Source organism: Stigmatopora nigra, chromosome 22 (genome assembly GCF_051989575.1).
Source record: "Stigmatopora nigra isolate UIUO_SnigA chromosome 22, RoL_Snig_1.1, whole genome shotgun sequence".
Taxonomy (NCBI): domain Eukaryota; kingdom Metazoa; phylum Chordata; class Actinopteri; order Syngnathiformes; family Syngnathidae; genus Stigmatopora; species Stigmatopora nigra.
This window is the reverse complement of record NC_135529.1, coordinates 4,710,422-4,727,946: the sequence shown is the minus strand read 5'-3', so window position 1 is coordinate 4,727,946 and position 17,525 is coordinate 4,710,422. Positions and strand designations below refer to the sequence as shown.

Here is a 17,525-nt window from a genome sequence, read left to right as displayed (position 1 = left end):
AGGAATAGATCAATCAGAAAGTGAATGGCGCAATTAATGTGAAATTCAAATTGTATGTTTAATATGCATAGTTTTCTCAACAATTTTCTGGGCTTACGTGGATTTCTTCAGTACTCTGGCTTTCTCCCACATTTCAAAAACATGCAGCAAAGGCTGGTTGAACACTCTAAAATGCCCCTAGATGTGAATGGTTGTCTCATTATGCCCTACGATTGGCCGGCCACTGATTCATACAGGGTGGCCCCCATTTGATGCCTGTAGTTAGCTGGGATAGGCTCCAGCACCCCCCGTGACCCTTGTGAGGATAAGCGATTCAGAAGATGAATGCATGGATACTGAACGCGTAGGCATTATGACGTCAGAGCCGCCCCGCCCTCCTCTGAGCAAGCATGGCGGCTGCCATGGAGCTACGATGCTGGGGAGGCGATTGGGATCTGCCGTCCGTCCACATCGAGTCGCTCATCGTACTGGTAACATTCACGTTTGTTTGCATGAACAAGTGCGCTCTGCTTGTCACTTTTGCTGGGGTCACAAGAAGTTTTCTTTCGCTGTCTCCTCTTCGGTTAGCTTCCATGCTAACCCGGTCGGTTCACTGCGCCTGTTACCTGTCCGTGCATACATCGCAATACACGTTACTGGCTGGACACGCCCTCAAAATATGTACGCGGATTGGGCATGTTAATATTCGCGAATGTTTACTTTTTCTAGGCTCCGTAGTTGTTTGTTAGTCATTGCGAACTAAAAGTGTACCTTCAAGGTCAGTGTGGAGCAAAATGCCTTAGAATCCTCCCACAATCATATTTAGATTGCATAATCTAATATATTTTGTTTAATCTGGATCTGATCTAAAATATACAGGTCAACATATATTGATAATTCTGTTGTGAAAAAAATCCTATCTTATTATCATTTTTTACTAACAGTGTTTAAAAAATAAAAAGTATTTTTATCTATTTGAATTATTTTGTTTCTATTTTTTTCTCCCCTTTTGAGGCATATGCCAAGTTTTCCGGGGCCAAAGTAACCATTTCTACCATAGACTGGACATGGAAAACTCTGACAGGTTGGCAAAAGTATAATTTTGTGTGCATTCACCCTTGTAAAAGTACTCATATATTGAGTAAAGGTCCTTTTTGTTGTTATTTTCTTCTAAATGAAAAACACAGCAACAGTCCCAGAGCTGGTTTGCGGCGACACCTCTGTGAAAGAGCCCTCACAGATTCTCAATTTCCTGAGAAAGCAGGTATTATAAGTGTTTCTTTTTTGCATGTGCCAGGCGTTGCACTCGCCTTTAATTAGAATTGGATTAATTCAAATTCTTTCCAGAGGTTTAATGCAGACTATGAGCTGAGTGCCCGTCAAGGAGCTGACACCATGGCGTATATTGCGCTTCTTGAGGAGAAACTACAACCCGCACTAGTGAGGGGACCCCACCTCAAACTAACTTCTGATAAATGTTTAAAGTGTCATGACTGATTCTTTATCCTTCACGTCACAGTTGCACACTTTCTGGTTGGATGCAGAAAACTACGCCAATCTGACACGGCCTTGGTTTGCCTCCCGTTCTCCCTTCCCCCTTAACTTCCTCGTGCCCAGTCGTCACGCCAACATGGCTCGCTCCCGCATTCTGCTAACCAAAGGAGATGCACCGCTCTGCAGAATTACAGAGGTGGAAGGCAAGGTAAACACTTTCTTATAAATGTAAAACTCTATTCATCATCTTTTGTGACCGTTTATTGTTTTTACTGTTTCAGCTGTACAGTGATGCCAAGGAGTGCCTCAATCTCCTCTCCTATAGACTTGGAGCAGCAAACTACTTTTTCGGCAACTTGTACGTTGAAATGGCCTCACTCACAGATAAGATTCAAAATAGTTATTTCATAGCAACTCCTTAATATGGCACCAAATCAAGTAGCATTATTCTCTCATATAGTCAGTTTTATAGCTTTCCTCTAAGGAATCACAGAAGTGCCAACATTTTTAAAATATAAATAAATAAAAGGAAATTTATGAAAATATAAAGGTATATTTCATAATTGATAAACACTGGGTTATAGTCTAGAAATTATGATACATTTCCCCGAGTCATCAATAGATTTGATGACTTATTAAAAATACTGATTAAAGTGATTGCGATTTAGTTCACTAACTCTGAAGGGAGTTTTTATGCAACATAATAGTAGAAAACATTGTCATTTTCAAGGAAAGCAGCTTGTGTACACATCTGTATTTGTGATTTTAGGCCCACAAGCCTAGACGCTTTTGTGTTTGGGTTTGTGGCGCCGCTCCACAAGGCCCAGCTCCCTAACAGCCCTCTGAAGAGCCACCTCAGACAGCTGGAGAACCTCACACACTTCTGTGACAACATCCTGGCAGACTACTTCAGCTCCGCCCATATTTGTAAGCAACGTTCATTCCCAGAAAATGTCTGTTTTGAACATCTAAACACACATGCAGCATACAATTTTCTCTTTCATTTGCTTCATACTTGATGGCTTTTTTAGGGATTATAAATGCTTTTCCTAATCTACTAACCCTTGTCTAGCGCTGTCCTTTTTCCATGGGTGTCCTTGTTTTTCCTAGGTCTTCCCCCATCTGTTCAGGAAACAATGGATGCCAACCTCCAGAAACTAACTCAGCTTGTAAACAAAGAGTCCAACTTGATAGAAAAGGTGCTTCTGCTTTTCTCTTCTTTTCTTTGCAAGGTTGGCAATTATCAACACTTTGTGACGCACATTGGTCAAAAAATTAGGTGGACTTGAACAACCTGTGAATTTCCAGTAGATGAGTAGTGCCATAAAAATCTGAATGTGGTCTTTAACTTATCACGTCTTTCCTCACAGATGGATGACAACCTTCGCAACAGCCCTCAGCACAAACCTCATCGCCCAGAGTCCAATTCCAACGTACTCAAAGGAAAAGGTTCAACACCTGCCTAACCTGTGATTTCTTACCAGTGTTCCCTCCCGCCTTATGAACAGAATGAAGACCGCTTGTACTGTAGATGACTGAGCGTCATCAACGTGAACCATGACGTAACTAACCGCATCTATAAAAACGAAAGGCAAAATTTGAAGGTAATGATGATGGCTTTCATATACGTCAGTTGGAACGAGAAGAAAGTATGGCTTAAGGTTTAAAAAAAAAAGAAGAAGAAAAAAAAGACTGCCCAAATGGTGGTGGTTAATGATGGAATGGAATTATTAAGTGAACACAGAACATTCAAATGGAAAGCAAAAAGAAAATGAACCGTCTTGCAAAGAAAGTAAATGGTGCTGCTTTAACACTTTATTTTTACAGAAAGGAACTGGAGATTATTTTATTAATGTTATTTACTATATTTGATAACTCCCATTGCAACGTGGCTTTAGTCCAAGTGTTGGCAAAGCATGGCCTTTGCTCCTTTAATCCGGCCCCAAAAACATTTACCCATTAATCATTTTCTATACTGTATTCTTCAGAGTTGCAGCCTTTAAATTAGCTTATTTACAATATTAGAGACACAAATGTTTGCCCACCCTTGCTTTAAAAATTAGACTATGGTCCATCATGCATTAATGTCCGTGAACCTGACTAAAATTCCCTTAGATTTTTTTTCACGCTTATATATTGTAAATATTATCATAAAAGTATATGCTAAATGGAGTGAGACATGGCCACTTAAATGCTTGGCACATTGTGTGAATGAAATGGCCTTAAATATAGAATTATTAATTAAATGGGTATTTGGAATGGGTGCTGCTGCTGCTGTTTCCTGAATAACTTTTGTCGTGTATCTCGTCATAACCTAAAACGTGTGTTATTTTGTTATACATTATACGTGTTCTTTGCTTTTAAACTAACTCCCAATAGTTATAGGGTCCATAAACAATGTTTTGTTCTGGGCAATGACCAAACAAACTCCTGCCTGAAAACTCCCAAAGTCAGTACAGACTTGTTTTGGGGAATATTGTATTTCATATGCTTGTTTGTGTGCCTTTATTGCTTCTTTACTTTTGAATTTTCATTTGTGCTACTAAATGTTATCCGTGGCTGATGCACTTTGAATGAAAGCTAAAAAGTCTTTAAAAGACAAATCAATAAAACATGCATAATTTCTTTGATTAATGTTGGAAATATTTATATTTTGGCATACATGATTCAATGTGCAGTTAATGTGGGCAACATGTCTTTTTGAGGTCTATCTTTTTTTCCTGTAAATTAAAATGTAAATGTTCAATATAATTACTTTCTCTTTTGATGTCAGTGTGGACAACTCAAGCCGATGCAGTTTGCCTGTCTGCTCTTTGGCTACTTTACATCGGCTTGCCTTGTCTTTCAGATTATTTGATAGTCTGTTTACTTGTTTGCAGCATAGAACATTCTTTGTTTGGACTTGGCCTTTCACTGCGGAAAAGAATTAGACTTAATTGAGAGAAAATAATGCCAGGCCAACATCAGATAGTGTCCCAGTTATGTTGCTATGAGGGAGAGATTCCTCCTGAGTCATTTAGGGAGTGTATGAAGAAAACACTTAACAAAACTGCAAAACCTCATCTTTTTTTGTCTAATTGAAATTCAATGTTTGAATTGTTAATGGTCAAATTTGAGCTATCAGTCGTGTTGACTGATACTAGTTATTGATTGGTTTGGTACTGTGTGTAGGTACTGGGGCCATCTACTGATGAAACTTAGTAATGTGGATGAATCACAACATTCTAAGTGAACAAATACAAAAACAATCATATTTATTCATCTAAACACGTTTACACTAAAAACAAACACAAATCAGTTACAAAAATGTTCATATAAAACAGGTGTATTCACAATGAGAAACAAAGTGCTGAAGTATCATTTATTGATTATACTTTAGGCTGATAAATAGGCTTTAATTTATTCATTTTGTAGCATTTAGTTTGTTATGGTTTAGACAGATTTACAAAATTGACTTGTTTCTAAAATGAATAGCAAATACTTTGTCTCTTTTTATATCTTAAAGATGTGTTATTAATATGTAAGATATTTACACTTTTTTAAAATATTGTTAAAATAAGGATTAAATCCACAGTATGTTGTATTGAATATACAGTGTTTTGACTTGACCATGTAGTTGTATACAACAGTGAGCTTTAATAGACTACTAGTATGCTTAAAGTCGATAACTTCCTAACCTGAACTCCAATGACAACTGGTGCATGTTTGGGGCCTAGCAACCTCGGGCAAACTCTGGTATGTCGGGCACCAACCTGACCTCCAATCGACCGGGCACGTCCAGGGCCAGAACTGGGTGACATGGTCCGGTGATGCCGTGCCTAAAAGACCCCAACGACTGACCCGTTTGGGCATTATAGAAGCACAGACGACCTAACTGGAAGTCCAAAAGTGTCCCAACCCGTTCAGGTGAGTCTACCACAAAGACGTTCAACTGAGTGGCACCGTGGATCATTTGATACCTGCAACTAAAGAAGAAACATTTTAGACAACTCCAGCAGAGAAACGAGTGTGAAATTCAACGTACCCAGATGATGAAGGGGTGCACTGTAAACACCATGAAAGCTTGTTTTCACCCAGTGAACATTTTCTTTGAGTTGAGAGCGGTGCAACTCCAAGCCTGTATGCTGGACATTCTGACACGGTTGTCTCCCAGTAGTGGTGGCCTCTTGCTGGTAATAACTCACCTAAAATGGATGGGGGCCTAAAAAGTGCAAATTGATGGCAATCATTTGGTTAAAAATTGAAAAATTAGGTATTGTATCCCCTTTTTACTTTTTACACGAACATAGAATAACCTGAATATGCTTGCGAGTTTAAAGTTTTGAACTATCTTTTTAAAATTTGTGTTACGCTTTGCCCATTGAAATGAATAGATACTCACTGGTTTTCTGTGGCTGATACTTGTTCATAAGAATTTTCTGATAATGAAACAATGGTTTGGTCTTCTGACAGCTCCAGAGCAGTATGAGCTGAAGCTTTTAACAGGTGAAATCTTGTTCCTGAAAAGCATTCACATTAAAAAAAATTTAAAAAAAAAACGCCAAACACTCTTCAAACACATCATCAGCTGGACTGTATCAGCCAGGGATTTTAGTGTGTATGGATCTCTTTTCGAACCTTTAGTTGAAATAAGTGCTGCTTCACTTTGTTCACTGACTCCAGCTTCATTCACAGCTTTGATGTAAAACAGATAATTCTCATTGGGTTGCAGCAAAACTCCATATTCACAGCTTTTTATTCCTGCAATCGATCTAGAGGAATTAAAAAGAAATAGTTAGTTGTGCAAAAATATTAGGCATCCAAAACTTTGTTATTTGTCATTTTAATCAAATGACCATAAACAGCTCCACACGTGACATCTCGATGCTGGCCTGAGAATTGAATTTGGAAAATAAGGTCAGAAACCCAACATGGCCCACCTAAGCCCATCTCCTTCCAACTCATACTGGCGACAGTACTCCAAGATAAAACTCTGTCCGGGATCTTGTTTTGCCGGACTCCATCTGAGTTCGGCGGAGTCCCAGGTGACGGTGCAGCGTTTGGTATCAATGACTGGCACTGACGGCGCTGAAAAAGTCATTGTTGTGTTCAGCGTATGATTTCGAGCAGACTTTACTGGTCAAGGTGTGCGCTAACCTGTGGTGAAGACACGCCTCTCGCTGGGAAGTGAGCAGCCTGTGTAGTTGACAGCCATGACCCACACCTTATAAGACTTATCTGGCTCCAGATCCTCCAGAATACAGTAACTTTCCTTTACAGTCACACGGTACTCGCCTGATACAGCTGGGGGAGAAACAAAATCCAATTTAATTATAACCGCATCTTATAGATACCCTGAAATAATACTGTACACTGTACATTGAACTGTGTCTTATTGAGAGCTGAATTTGTTATGGGATATAGCATTATATCGTCACACAGCATCCTACATTGGCCTATAGTACCGTATGACTGCATATATACTGTCAACAGTATTCTACCTCCTTGTGGCTCTTCCATGCAATAGACCTGGAAGCAGTCAATGACATCTCCGGGGTTGACCCTCCAGTAAACGGTGACACTAGTGCTGGTGGCTGATCCCACCTCCTGGGGCTCCAGTGTGGGCTTCTGAGGGGCTGTGGCACAGATAAGTAAACATTAATCACCTGCGACTTGGCCCTGTACTCTCAGCGCATGCATCTGCACACCTGAAATTCCCTTTCGTTGAGCCAGCTGCGGGTTGGAGGAGTTGCCTTTGGCGTAATCCTCAAACACTAGCAATCCCTGGGGGCCCAGTTCCAGGGACATTGTTGACTCCAGAGCTGCCTGAAGACTGGCCGCACAACAATTGGTTGTTGAATTTGAAATGAACATGATCTACCCTACATCTGTACATACAGTATATTTTAACTATGAAAAAAATGGAAACATCTCTCAAGTCCCCTCATTTCGTAACGCCTTTTCAAAGAGACAGTAAAACTTAAAATTACTTTTCAGAAGGCAAATTCACTTTTTTTCTGCACATTTTGAAATGAACTTGTTAAATATATGTACAAGACTTTTTTTTATTCACTGAGATTTAGCCAATAATCTACGCAGTAGGGAAACATTATGATCTAATTGAGTGTAACACGTAATGATACCTTGCATGAATGTCGTCCAAAGTCTATAAAGGAAAAACACATTAAATGACAGTCAGCACAGACTTGATTCAAAGACAAGGAGAGTATTAGTATATACAGTATTAAATGGCACTGATAGTAACTTATAGTTGGAAGCCTTACCCGAGCTTCCGTGTCAGCCTCTCTGGCTGTCGTCTCCAGGGTGGCCTTGGCCGAGTCAATGCTCTCCTGGAAGGCGACAATCTGGTCGTAGAGCTGCTCCAGTTTGGCCTTCTTTTCCTCTTCCATGTTTACAGACATGTCGTTATACTGCTGCATCACCAAAGCCATCATCTCATCATTCTGCGCCTGCATGGCCGCCTCGCTTTCCACACACTGGTGCTGAATGACAGAAGAGTGCAGATGTGTCACAAAAAAATGTCAGGAGGAGCAAATTAATTATTCTCACTGATTTATAAAGGTGACATTATGGTAGAAATATCCTCACGAAAAACAGTCTAATACGATTAAGTTATAAGAATTGGATGTTGTGTTTTTGACATTGTTCTTTTGAAAAAGCCACCCCAAAAATATTTTCACATATATGAAAATCAGTCAAAACCCCATATTTGATAGATCATCTTTTAAAACCTTGAATGGTTTTTATTTTGATTGATCTGTTTGGGGCAGAAAACAATAAATATTATATAATGTAAGTATACTGTACCTCCACACAGTGGTAGGCCAACTCCAGCTCAGACACAAGGTCCTCAATGTTCTCAGTCCTTGCTTGGAGTTCTGAAATCCAGTCACTCAGTTGCTCCTGTTTACAGGTCAGACATCCACCATTTAGCAAATTTTCATTTATTTTAAATGTAAATGTTTTTGGACTTCTTTTCAACAATTATCTGATCCTGTGGAGAAAGCTTTATTGTTCTTCTTCAATAATGGGCAGGTGTCCTTTCATTTAAGCCAGTTTGGAACAGCTTTCCAGTGTAGTGACCACTGTGCTTACATTTTTTAACAAGTTTCAAATGAACAAGTACCACATGCATACATTCAAATAATCCCATACCTTGACGTTCTCAAAAGCTTTGTATATAGTAGTCACCTCATGACCATCATGGTTGCCAGAATCACAGTCATCCGTTGAGAGCAAACACTGACAAGTAAGACAGAACCAATCCAGACCCTGTAGCTCATCAGCCAGTTTGGCCTGAATCTGCTCCTCAGCATCAATGATGTCATAATCAGCCTCAATGAGCTCTTCGTTCTTGAAGTCATCTTTCTCTTCTTCTTCAACCTCCTGAACCGACACATGCTCTGCTTCCTGCACATCTCCCCATCCTCCAAGTTCAGCTAGTTCGCTGCTGTCCAGTCTAGTTATAATCTCATAATCACTTGTCAAATCTGGAATATCTTCGGGTATCTCGTCTTGTTCTTTTTTTGCCCCCTCAGACTCTATGTAAGTAACTGTCTCCAGGTCCACATCTATTTCTGTTGCAACTTCTTTATTTTCATCCATGTCTGTAGCATGTGATTGCAGGTTCTCCTCTTGGTGCATGGATGAATCTTCTTGTGGGACAAAGCTCATCTGAGGAGAAAAGATATCCTCATCTTTCTCCCTCATGGTTTCCAATTCATCTGTCCCTGCATTTTCTACTGAAGGTGCAGGTGAAGGTGTTTTTGTAGATTTTTCAGACTTTCTAATTGGTTCTTCCAGCTTAGGCAACTGTATTGTATCCATAGTGTGGCAATCAGTTGTACTGATTTGTTCATATTCTACGTTTGGATCAGGAAGAGTAACTCTGTCACATTTGGTTATCCTATCTGAGCTTGGACTCATGTTTATGTCCACCTCCAAAGCTTGACCTTTTGGGACAAGGAGAATCAAGTCACCATCCCTTTCAGTCTTTAAAGTATCAGCCTTGCTGTCTTTTGAAGATGTGTGGTACGTAAGGGCATTCATTTCTGGTGTTGTCTTACTCCATTCTGATTTTCGCTCTTCTATTTTGGTCATGACCTCCAACTCATTGTCAGGTGCAAAACAAACACACTCTTTTAGCTCAACATTCTGTGTCAAAATATCCGGTTGTGTTTCCTTTTGAGGAATACTTGTTATTTCCTGAAGATCAATTTGGAGATTAGTCTGGGTCACATCAGCTGTTGTTTCAGTTACCTTCAAAGCTGCATGCACCATGGGTTCATACTCAGTATGGTCCTCAAGTGCAGGTTCATTGGGATTGAGCTCAATTTTCTTATATTCCTCTACTACCAATGAGTCCGCCCATTTTATGTCAGTTTTTTCTGCCGGAATCTCCTCCAGGATGTCCACATCAATAGCGATTGCCGTCTCATAGGTGCTGCCCACTGTGTCGTCCCTCTGTAGAACCTCAATAACATTAGGTTGAATCTCAAGTTTCTGTTTCTGCACTACCGCTTTCTGAGACTTCTCTTGTGTTTTACTTTGATTTTCATCTTTAACGTGTTCCTTTGTTGTTTCCGCTGTTACAATCTTAGAGTCTAAAGGTATGTTAATGGCTCTCTCGGGAATTTGATATGTTGCCTCTACGTCTTCTTTCTTTTGACTATCTTCATGAATGAAATCTCTATTAACAAGGAGTTCTTGACTATCCTCACAGTAATGTAATTCTTTGTCTTCAATTTCTAGACCTTGCTCTTTTGACTTTGATATAACTGAATCTTTTACTAATCCATGGTCTACACCTTGTTTTGGATCCTCTGCTTTGTCATAGTCTTCTTCTTCTGCCACAGCTCTTGTAAGACATCCAGTCATTTGAAACTCACTCTGGGACCACATCATCCTCCTGTCTCGTTGATCTTCCACCACATCCAATGGAATGTCCACTGTGGGTGTATCATCTTTCAAAATGAACTTTTCCAGGTATCCTTCTGCTTCCTCTGAATCCAAAAAACATTTCTTAAAAGATTTCTCAGATGCCATGCTCCCTACCTCTGAGTATTCCTCCTCATCGCTCTTTCTCTTCTCACCTACGGCATTTTCATAAAGGTCTGAGTACATGAAAGACATGGCGGTGGGTTCTTCCAACAGAATGGGATCAATTATCTTAGGGGGTCCAGGGGAGATAAAAATAGGCGTGAGTGTGGTTTCTTCATTTCCAAACAACACCGAACCACTGTCCTTCGTGGATCTCTGACTGTCTCTTCTCACCCTTGAGTCTTTTACTTCCTCGTCCATTTTGGGCTGCATTGTCTTTGAGGAAGAGCCTTCTCCATAGAAGACCTCATCCAGGTGTTCGCCAACTATCTCTTCTTCTGTCACCATGACAAATGAAACCTCCGGCTCTGAGGGCTTCCATTTGTTTACCTTTGATTCCACTGCACATTCTATCATGGGTTCTTCTCCTTGCTCTTTAAGTTCCGGAGTTTTTTGTCCAGGAGCCACCTCATCCACCAGGGTAAATTTCTCAAAGTAATCAATGTCTTTGGAGTCATCTTGTAGTATGGGTGAGTGTTTCAGCTCAGTGTCCACCAGAGTCTGGGTGTCTTCATTTGAGGGCTGTGGATTGATCACAAAAAGGAAAGTGATTCAAAGTTTTGCCACAAGTAAACAAAAGTAAATTAAATTCATAAGACTCAATAAATACCTCAACAGATTCGAGTATTTGCACCTGTTGAGAAGGGGTATTGTTCTGGGTGGTTTCTTTGAGGTGGGTTCGAGACCTGATCTTGGGAGTCTCATCCAAGTAAGTCAAGTTGTTCTTAATTTCTGTGGTCTCCTCTTCATCAACTGTGGGAAGTTTAGATGGAACTTTGATGTTAAGAATCTCATAGCCCTCTGAAATCAAACTAAATAACTGCTGATCTTTGTTTTTTATCTCTTCCAAATCTCTATCTGTTCCGGTCTGTGGCTCTGTGACATTGGGAAGTGACACTTCTGCCATCTCGGGTCTCTCCTCTCCCAGAGCAGAGGCTGATCTTAATCTGGTCAGTCTGTTCCTCGATCTGCTGCTCCTTCCTGACCTTGTCCTCCTGCGAAGTACTTTGTCCTCATCAAAGATGATGGTGATTTTCCCAGCAGGTCCAGACCCTTCTGTGTTGCAAGCTTCCGTGATGGAGCTGGTCTCAGAGGCCCAAGGAGTGGAGCAGCGACTAGAAGCCGTCTCCCACACGATACCACTGTCCTCGCTCTGGACTGTTACCATGGAGAATGAAGGATCCACCATTAAGCACTGAAGTCTGGGCTTCACAGAATGGTCCTGGACAACCTCCCTTAGACTAAAAAGGAAGAGAGAAGCAAATTGGGCTCCAAAGGCTATTACAGACACCCTAACAACTGAGTGGCAATAATAAAAAAATAAGGATAAAACAAAAGCTGCATTGACTTTAAATATCTATGGCAGAATAAGGCTGTAATCAGTGCCTAAATGTATCAGATCATAACAGTAGCGGCAGAGACATTTTAGGACTTAAATAACATAGCCCTGCTTCATGTCACTTGTGCCATTCGAAACCTGAATTTTAACACTGAGGAAATAGTAAAAAATAAATAAATAACAGTGTGAAATAGGTTTTGTATGTTAAGTACCTGTTTTGAAGTTCTTCCACCTCATCCTCATCGTCCTGGCTGATGATATCTGAAGCCTCACCCTGGAACTCTGTGAGCTTGGTTAACTCGAAATCCAAATTCTCACATTCTTCCATCTTTCCTCTACTTAAGGGTATCTTTTATATTGTGTTCTTGGTGTTTTTGGCCGTTCTTGAGTCCAGGACCGTCAGTCTATTCCATTTGTGTCATTCTAAACTGGGTGGGGTCTGTTTGACTCAGCTGACTCAGAAATAGACTGACAGGGGAACGAAGAGGGGGTTTTCTATAGCGTATATAGGGGAGTGGGGGGTGTTCAATCTGATTGGGTTTTAGCTCTGGCAAATTTTACAATGCCTACATTTCATTCCACTTAATTGCTAAAAAAATATTACTAGCAATGTGGGTAAACAGACATGATGTGGACATCAATCTGCACTAAGGAATAGTAGCTGGAGTCGTGTAACTTTAAGATCAAAATCCCAAAGTTAAATATAGGCCCTGTGCTGAAACAGTACTCCCTCATCTCCCCTACTGTTGTTGGCAATGCTTAATAGGGCGACTCACATGCACTTTTTAATTTGACTCTTAAATGTTTGAGACCCTCGCAAAAAACAAACTGGCTTATTTCAATTATTTTCTTTTGTGTTGCTTAAAATATCTGTAGATGTGAAGAGAACAGAATAGTAAACAATTGATCAGCTTTGAAAGGGCTTCAAGTACCTCCTTTCACACATCCACGCAATATAGAGCACTTATTGAACTCAATAATTTGGTGCCTAAGACCATTTGTATTATTGCTATCAGAGGAAAAGTGCAGGCAATCTTATATTTGATCGGCAAAAATGTGTCTTATTTTCTTGCAATGTAAATCACTCTGAATTACCTTGCCATACAAATACATTTACCTTTCCTTATATTTTTGTTTTCTCTACTATTACTCATTATGATAATAAAACTTTTTTAAATGTAGTATTATACAATTGATTCCCATTATTAATGTGATGCATATATGAGAAAAGTGTTGTTTTTATTTTTTGTTCCTTTTGTCAAACAATATCCAGAAAACTTGACATATACAAAAGGAACCTATAATTTTTAAAGCACAATAGTAAAAAAAGCAAGGCTGTTGGTAACATCAACAGAGAATGCAAATGTATCAGAAACAAGATGTTTCGTCATTAATGATCTTTTCAAGAGGAAGAATGGCGTTTAGGTCCAACGAATTGTTCAGTGCCATCCAAGACTGCAAAAAATGACATGATAAAAGCTTAGAAAACGGGAACAATTTTTTTAGGAAGTGAATTATTTACTATTGCATACCATTGAAAACTGTGTCTTAATAGCATCAAATTTGTCTTGCCTGTGAACCGCCCGTGCAACATTGTTCCTCTCAAATGGTTCTGTAAGGATGTACAGAAAAAAAGTCTACGGATTTGTTTTTTTCTGATTATAAAATATGCATTTCATAAAAAGAATTCTTAACAAGACACCAAATTGTAGACCGTCAAATATCAACTTTCTGTGATGACACTTTCTGTCAGAAATGCTTGGTAGTGGTCTATTTGACAATATGCTTACCTTCTATGCATATGAATTTGTCCCTCCACTGTGGATGTTCCTTAGGCAATGCTTTGCCAGTTCGTACAGAAATCACACTCTTCTCCCAGCTGGGACAAGATGGGACAAGAATACGTAATAAGCAGGGATACACAAACAGAGGTGACGGACAAGCACTGGCGACGTCATGCGTTATTTTCAACACCTGAATTCCTTTGCGTAATATCTGAAAAAACCCAGAAGCAGCAATCCCAGGGATGAGCCGTTGTCGGAGCGGAAGCGGGGGATGCGTTTGGCTCTCTCAGGGATGACCTCAATGGCCAGATTGGGATCAAAACACTCCTAAAAATCAATTCAAGTTTCTTTTTTAATGCTTTTATAATTAAAAACACAAAACAATTGTCTTCTTTTAACCTAAAGCACCAGTTTCATCATTAAATGATACACCAGTTTTTCAGTTATACAAAGAACTCATGTTTTTTTCCCCCCAGCTTAGCTAACCAAACCAATTTGCCCTAAAAAAAAAGTGTGGTGACTTACCGGAAAGTCCAACTGTAGCGAACGAACAACTGGTTTGTCACGAGCTGTCAGGAGTATAAAAAAATAAAGATCATATTTTCTGAAATGAGAATTAAAATAGGCGGACTGTCGCATGGGTACTGACTCTGGAGGTAGTGTAGGACCATCAGGGTTAGTGCGTAGCTGCTTAAGGTTCCTTGACTTGCATCGTTGATTTTATGGTGACTTGCCCACTTCTTAATAACAATTATGAGGGGCCGTATCCTGGGTTCAACTTGACATACAGTCGTTCAGATGAATTTAGCCTTCCTCTAACTGATCAAAATAACTAAACTGACAGAAAATTTACCATAAGCATAACTCCTTAGAAGAAATGTGTTACGGATTCCCACTGTGTTGTTGACGTTCAAGTCAAATATCAGTTGGCTAAAAGGAGAATTCTGTGTATTAGTCAACCTTGGATTTTAGAACCATGTGAAACATCCTTCACCAGCTTTCCCTGACGGCCATACAAGTCCAATACAGTTGCACTGGGAAGGCTGACAGCGATGAATCGCTCCTTAGGCTCCCAGTACAAATGGATTGGCAAATCTATCGCCGTCAATGGTAGCCGATGTCAATGGTGAGTACTGATTCTATCTCACCAGTTTTTCCACTTGAACCTGAGGATTGGCACTTTGGCTCTGATTAGAAGGATCTTGTCCACAGCATCTAAAAGACAAATAAGAGAAATAAATGAAAATATTTGTAGAGTTTTGCAGTGTTTGCACATTATTAACAGTACAAAATAATAAAAGAGTAAAAGCATAATATTTATAATATCTGGATAACATACTAGCTAACCTTAAAGGCTTGCATTCTGGAGAAAATTTAGATTAAAAAAAAAGTAACTGAAATTCAGCACTCCATTGCTCCCAGCTTTTGCCCATGTTTTACGAGCAATCAATAAGCAAAAGAAACTGTAGGAAAATCTTGTTAATAACGACAAAGAGCGCAAAAAATGATTGAGTTTTGTACTCACGCATTGAATATATAATCTTTTTCAGGTCAGTGAGTACAGCAATTGAATTCTTTTGATTCTGAAACATGAGGCAATGTGCGAATATGAGAACAAATCTCGATAGCAAAGGCGGACGGTGAAAAGTAGAGTCAAAAGATATTTACACTTTCGTGGAGGACGTAACACAAATCGGCATCACTGCTCCGGCTGCCTAATCCATTCATGGAGGATCCCGTCAAATACAGACACCCCACTGTGAGAACAGCAAAGCAATGATGAAAAAAAAGTACACCGACTGAGAGTGCTTTATACGCACCTTTGGAGACCCAGCCGTTTTCTTGCAGCATCCTAGTGCACACCTCTTTGTGAGTTAAATCAGGAGTCTGCTGCTTGCACAACTCAAATAGATGGAACACCTGCTTGCTTGCCTGAGGGCACAAAAATACATCAACAATATGAAAAAAAAATGCTCTGCAATAAAGTAGTGCTTCTTATCATACTACCTTGCCATCGGAATAAGGGTTGATGTCCATTAAATTGAGCGAACTCTCAGGAGAGTGGTTATGTGAGCAGGGAAGAGGGTAATTGAAATCAAGAATGGATGATCTAGGCTTGTCCGCCATTACTCGGTCAAGGATAGAAAAATGAAGAGCACAGTAATGTTGTTGCAAAGGCGGGTGGTTTGAGTAGTCAGAACGTTGCCGTTTTGCAACCGGAGCAAAGTGGTCCTCGTGTTTTCTCCTGTGAAAATACAAGTGAGCTTTTAAAACGCAAATAAATACCAGTGTCAACAATTCTCTTTTAGACAAAAAGACATACTTGCGACCATTGTTCATATTCCCATGAAGTGGAGGAGGGAGCGGGTTTGGGTTCCTCCCACTAGTAGGAAAGATGCAGAAATGAAAAGGAACGTCAACATATTCCTACACACATGTTAGCTTTTTGGCTGCCATTGACGTCACCAGATGTCCAATCCAGCAATACCAGTTTAAATGAACTGAATATGTATTCTTGTCAATGGCAGGAAAAGAGTAGATATATGTTACAGGTAGCAGGTCATTTGTCTACAGGGGTGAGACCAAATATTATGTTGTGATTGACAATAACTGTGTAACAACATTTGGGAAGGATCAGATGTTTTTTTTCCCCTCCAGCCCATTTTTATAAGCATCTCCATTGCTCCAATATGGAAAATAATTTGTAAAATTACATTCCCAAAAAGTTTAGAATTATGTTTACCAAATAATTTAATGCTGTGTACCACACTCACTTGAAGTAGCCAATGAATAAGAATAACTGTGATTCAGAGAGAATGGTTTGTATTTTGTTTAATTGAAAACTCAGCATCCTGATGTTCAACATCAATGCAAGGTCGTAAATCATGGCTAGAACAGTGTCAGTGACCGGAAGCTCATGTTTAGTATTTCAAAAACAATAGTTATACTCAGTCATTCTCACCGATCGCTTGGTCCATGTCGATGGAAATGGGGATTCATGAAAGATGCTGCTTGATTCCGTGAGTTCATTTTGAAAACCGATCGTCCACTCGTCTATGTGCCGTAAGAACACGTGGAGCGCAGTCTCTGTGTCAGTGATGAAAGGGAAAAGAAGAACAATTAGCAAAAGATGAAACATTAAATATTAGACAACTAAGTGTTGACTGAGGTGTGAGAGGAAAACCACAATCATAAAGTAACTCGGGCTAGTTCTTCTGGCTAGTGAAATCAACATTAATAAATAGAATAACAGCGGTGCCTTAATCGAATCACGCGAGTAATATTACAAAAATAAATCGTTCGCTTCATCACATGATTTATATAAAAAGTACACGTTTTTGAAACCTACCATTTCCCAATGTAGACTACACGAAGGTATTTTCTTCCTGGTCACGTGACTGCGTCATCATGACGCAATAGTTTTAATCTAAAGGAGCCGTCTGCGTGAAATGCATAGTATAGTACTTTTAATTTGGCGTCAAGAAAGATCTTACCGATTATGTTATGTTATAAACATAGACTGCTAATTTATTCAAACTGGGAGGACTGGGTGGGAATGCGATTGAAGGTGCATGGCATCTAATCCATTTAGACTGGGAAGATGTAGGCTGACTGGTTGGCACGTGCCCATACCTCCATGGGTTTTCTATGGGTACACTCTGGTTTCCTTCTCGGAACATAAATGGCAGACTTCTTGAAAAAATTATTGTGCCCAGCGATTGGCTGGCAACAAATTCAGGGTGTTCATCGCTTGTTGCCAATTGTTAACTGGGATATGCTCTAGCACCCCGTGACCTTCCTGAGGGTAATCAGAATTGAAAATGAATGAA

At 39.8% G+C, this 17,525-nt stretch overlaps 3 protein-coding genes across 4 annotated transcripts; 1 reads left to right on the top strand and 2 right to left on the bottom strand.

The window, feature by feature from the left end:
• The first annotated feature begins 327 nt into the window (after positions 1-327).
• LOC144215404 (metaxin-3-like) lies at positions 328-4,103 on the top strand. Of its 2 annotated transcripts, XM_077744304.1 has the most exons (9): positions 328-470; positions 994-1,063; positions 1,167-1,243; positions 1,327-1,419; positions 1,499-1,681; positions 1,755-1,831; positions 2,243-2,400; positions 2,584-2,672; positions 2,844-4,103. In XM_077744304.1, the coding sequence occupies exons 1-9, from the start codon at positions 390-392 to the stop codon at positions 2,937-2,939; spliced, it is 924 nt and encodes a 307-aa protein (XP_077600430.1). In that variant the 5' UTR covers positions 328-389; the 3' UTR covers positions 2,940-4,103. The 2 variants fall into 2 exon arrangements, with proteins under 2 accessions (XP_077600430.1, XP_077600431.1); XM_077744305.1 differs by lacking the exon at positions 2,584-2,672.
• Positions 4,104-4,978: 875 nt separating this feature from the next.
• LOC144180902 (uncharacterized) lies at positions 4,979-12,302 on the bottom strand. Its single transcript, XM_077709055.1, has 14 exons — positions 12,124-12,302; positions 11,183-11,813; positions 8,629-11,094; positions 8,281-8,376; positions 7,737-7,955; positions 7,596-7,618; positions 7,161-7,285; positions 6,954-7,088; positions 6,610-6,756; positions 6,393-6,540; positions 6,091-6,224; positions 5,855-5,972; positions 5,498-5,674; positions 4,979-5,438 (listed from the first exon to the last, which is right to left on the bottom strand). The coding sequence occupies exons 1-14, from the start codon at positions 12,237-12,239 to the stop codon at positions 5,186-5,188; spliced, it is 4,788 nt and encodes a 1,595-aa protein (XP_077565181.1). The 5' UTR covers positions 12,240-12,302; the 3' UTR covers positions 4,979-5,185.
• Positions 12,303-13,131: 829 nt separating this feature from the next.
• Positions 13,132-17,132, bottom strand: LOC144215612 (poly(A) RNA polymerase GLD2-like). The gene is made up of 15 exons (XM_077744662.1): positions 17,045-17,132; positions 16,658-16,782; positions 16,019-16,078; positions 15,703-15,940; positions 15,516-15,627; positions 15,364-15,452; positions 15,221-15,278; positions 14,844-14,910; positions 14,549-14,625; positions 14,345-14,473; positions 14,221-14,264; positions 13,886-14,022; positions 13,702-13,790; positions 13,444-13,523; positions 13,132-13,366 (listed from the first exon to the last, which is right to left on the bottom strand). Exons 2-15 carry the CDS (start codon positions 16,723-16,725, stop codon positions 13,280-13,282), a joined length of 1,335 nt encoding a protein of 444 aa, XP_077600788.1. The 5' UTR covers positions 16,726-16,782; positions 17,045-17,132; the 3' UTR covers positions 13,132-13,279.
• Between the last annotated feature and the right edge of the window lie 393 nt (positions 17,133-17,525).

Coding starts and splice junctions, on each gene's coding strand:
- LOC144215404 (XM_077744304.1), top strand. CDS start 390: ATGGCGGCTGCCATGGAGCTACGATGCTGGGGAGGCGATTGGGATCTG. Junction 1,064..1,166: donor GACATGGAAAACTCTGACAG/GTTGGCAAAAGT, acceptor TGAAAAACACAG/CAACAGTCCCAGAGCTGGTT. Junction 1,244..1,326: donor TCAATTTCCTGAGAAAGCAG/GTATTATAAGTG, acceptor AATTCTTTCCAG/AGGTTTAATGCAGACTATGA.
- LOC144180902 (XM_077709055.1), bottom strand. CDS start 12,239: ATGGAAGAATGTGAGAATTTGGATTTCGAGTTAACCAAGCTCACAGAG. Junction 7,619..7,736: donor AGGCTGACACGGAAGCTCGG/GTAAGGCTTCCA, acceptor TTTCCTTTATAG/ACTTTGGACGACATTCATGC. Junction 7,286..7,595: donor TTGGACGACATTCATGCAAG/GTATCATTACGT, acceptor TTGTGCGGCCAG/TCTTCAGGCAGCTCTGGAGT.
- LOC144215612 (XM_077744662.1), bottom strand. CDS start 16,725: ATGAACTCACGGAATCAAGCAGCATCTTTCATGAATCCCCATTTCCAT. Junction 14,626..14,843: donor AGGTTCAAGTGGAAAAACTG/GTGAGATAGAAT, acceptor TTCTCCTTTTAG/CCAACTGATATTTGACTTGA. Junction 13,524..13,701: donor CAAATTCATATGCATAGAAG/GTAAGCATATTG, acceptor ACATCCTTACAG/AACCATTTGAGAGGAACAAT.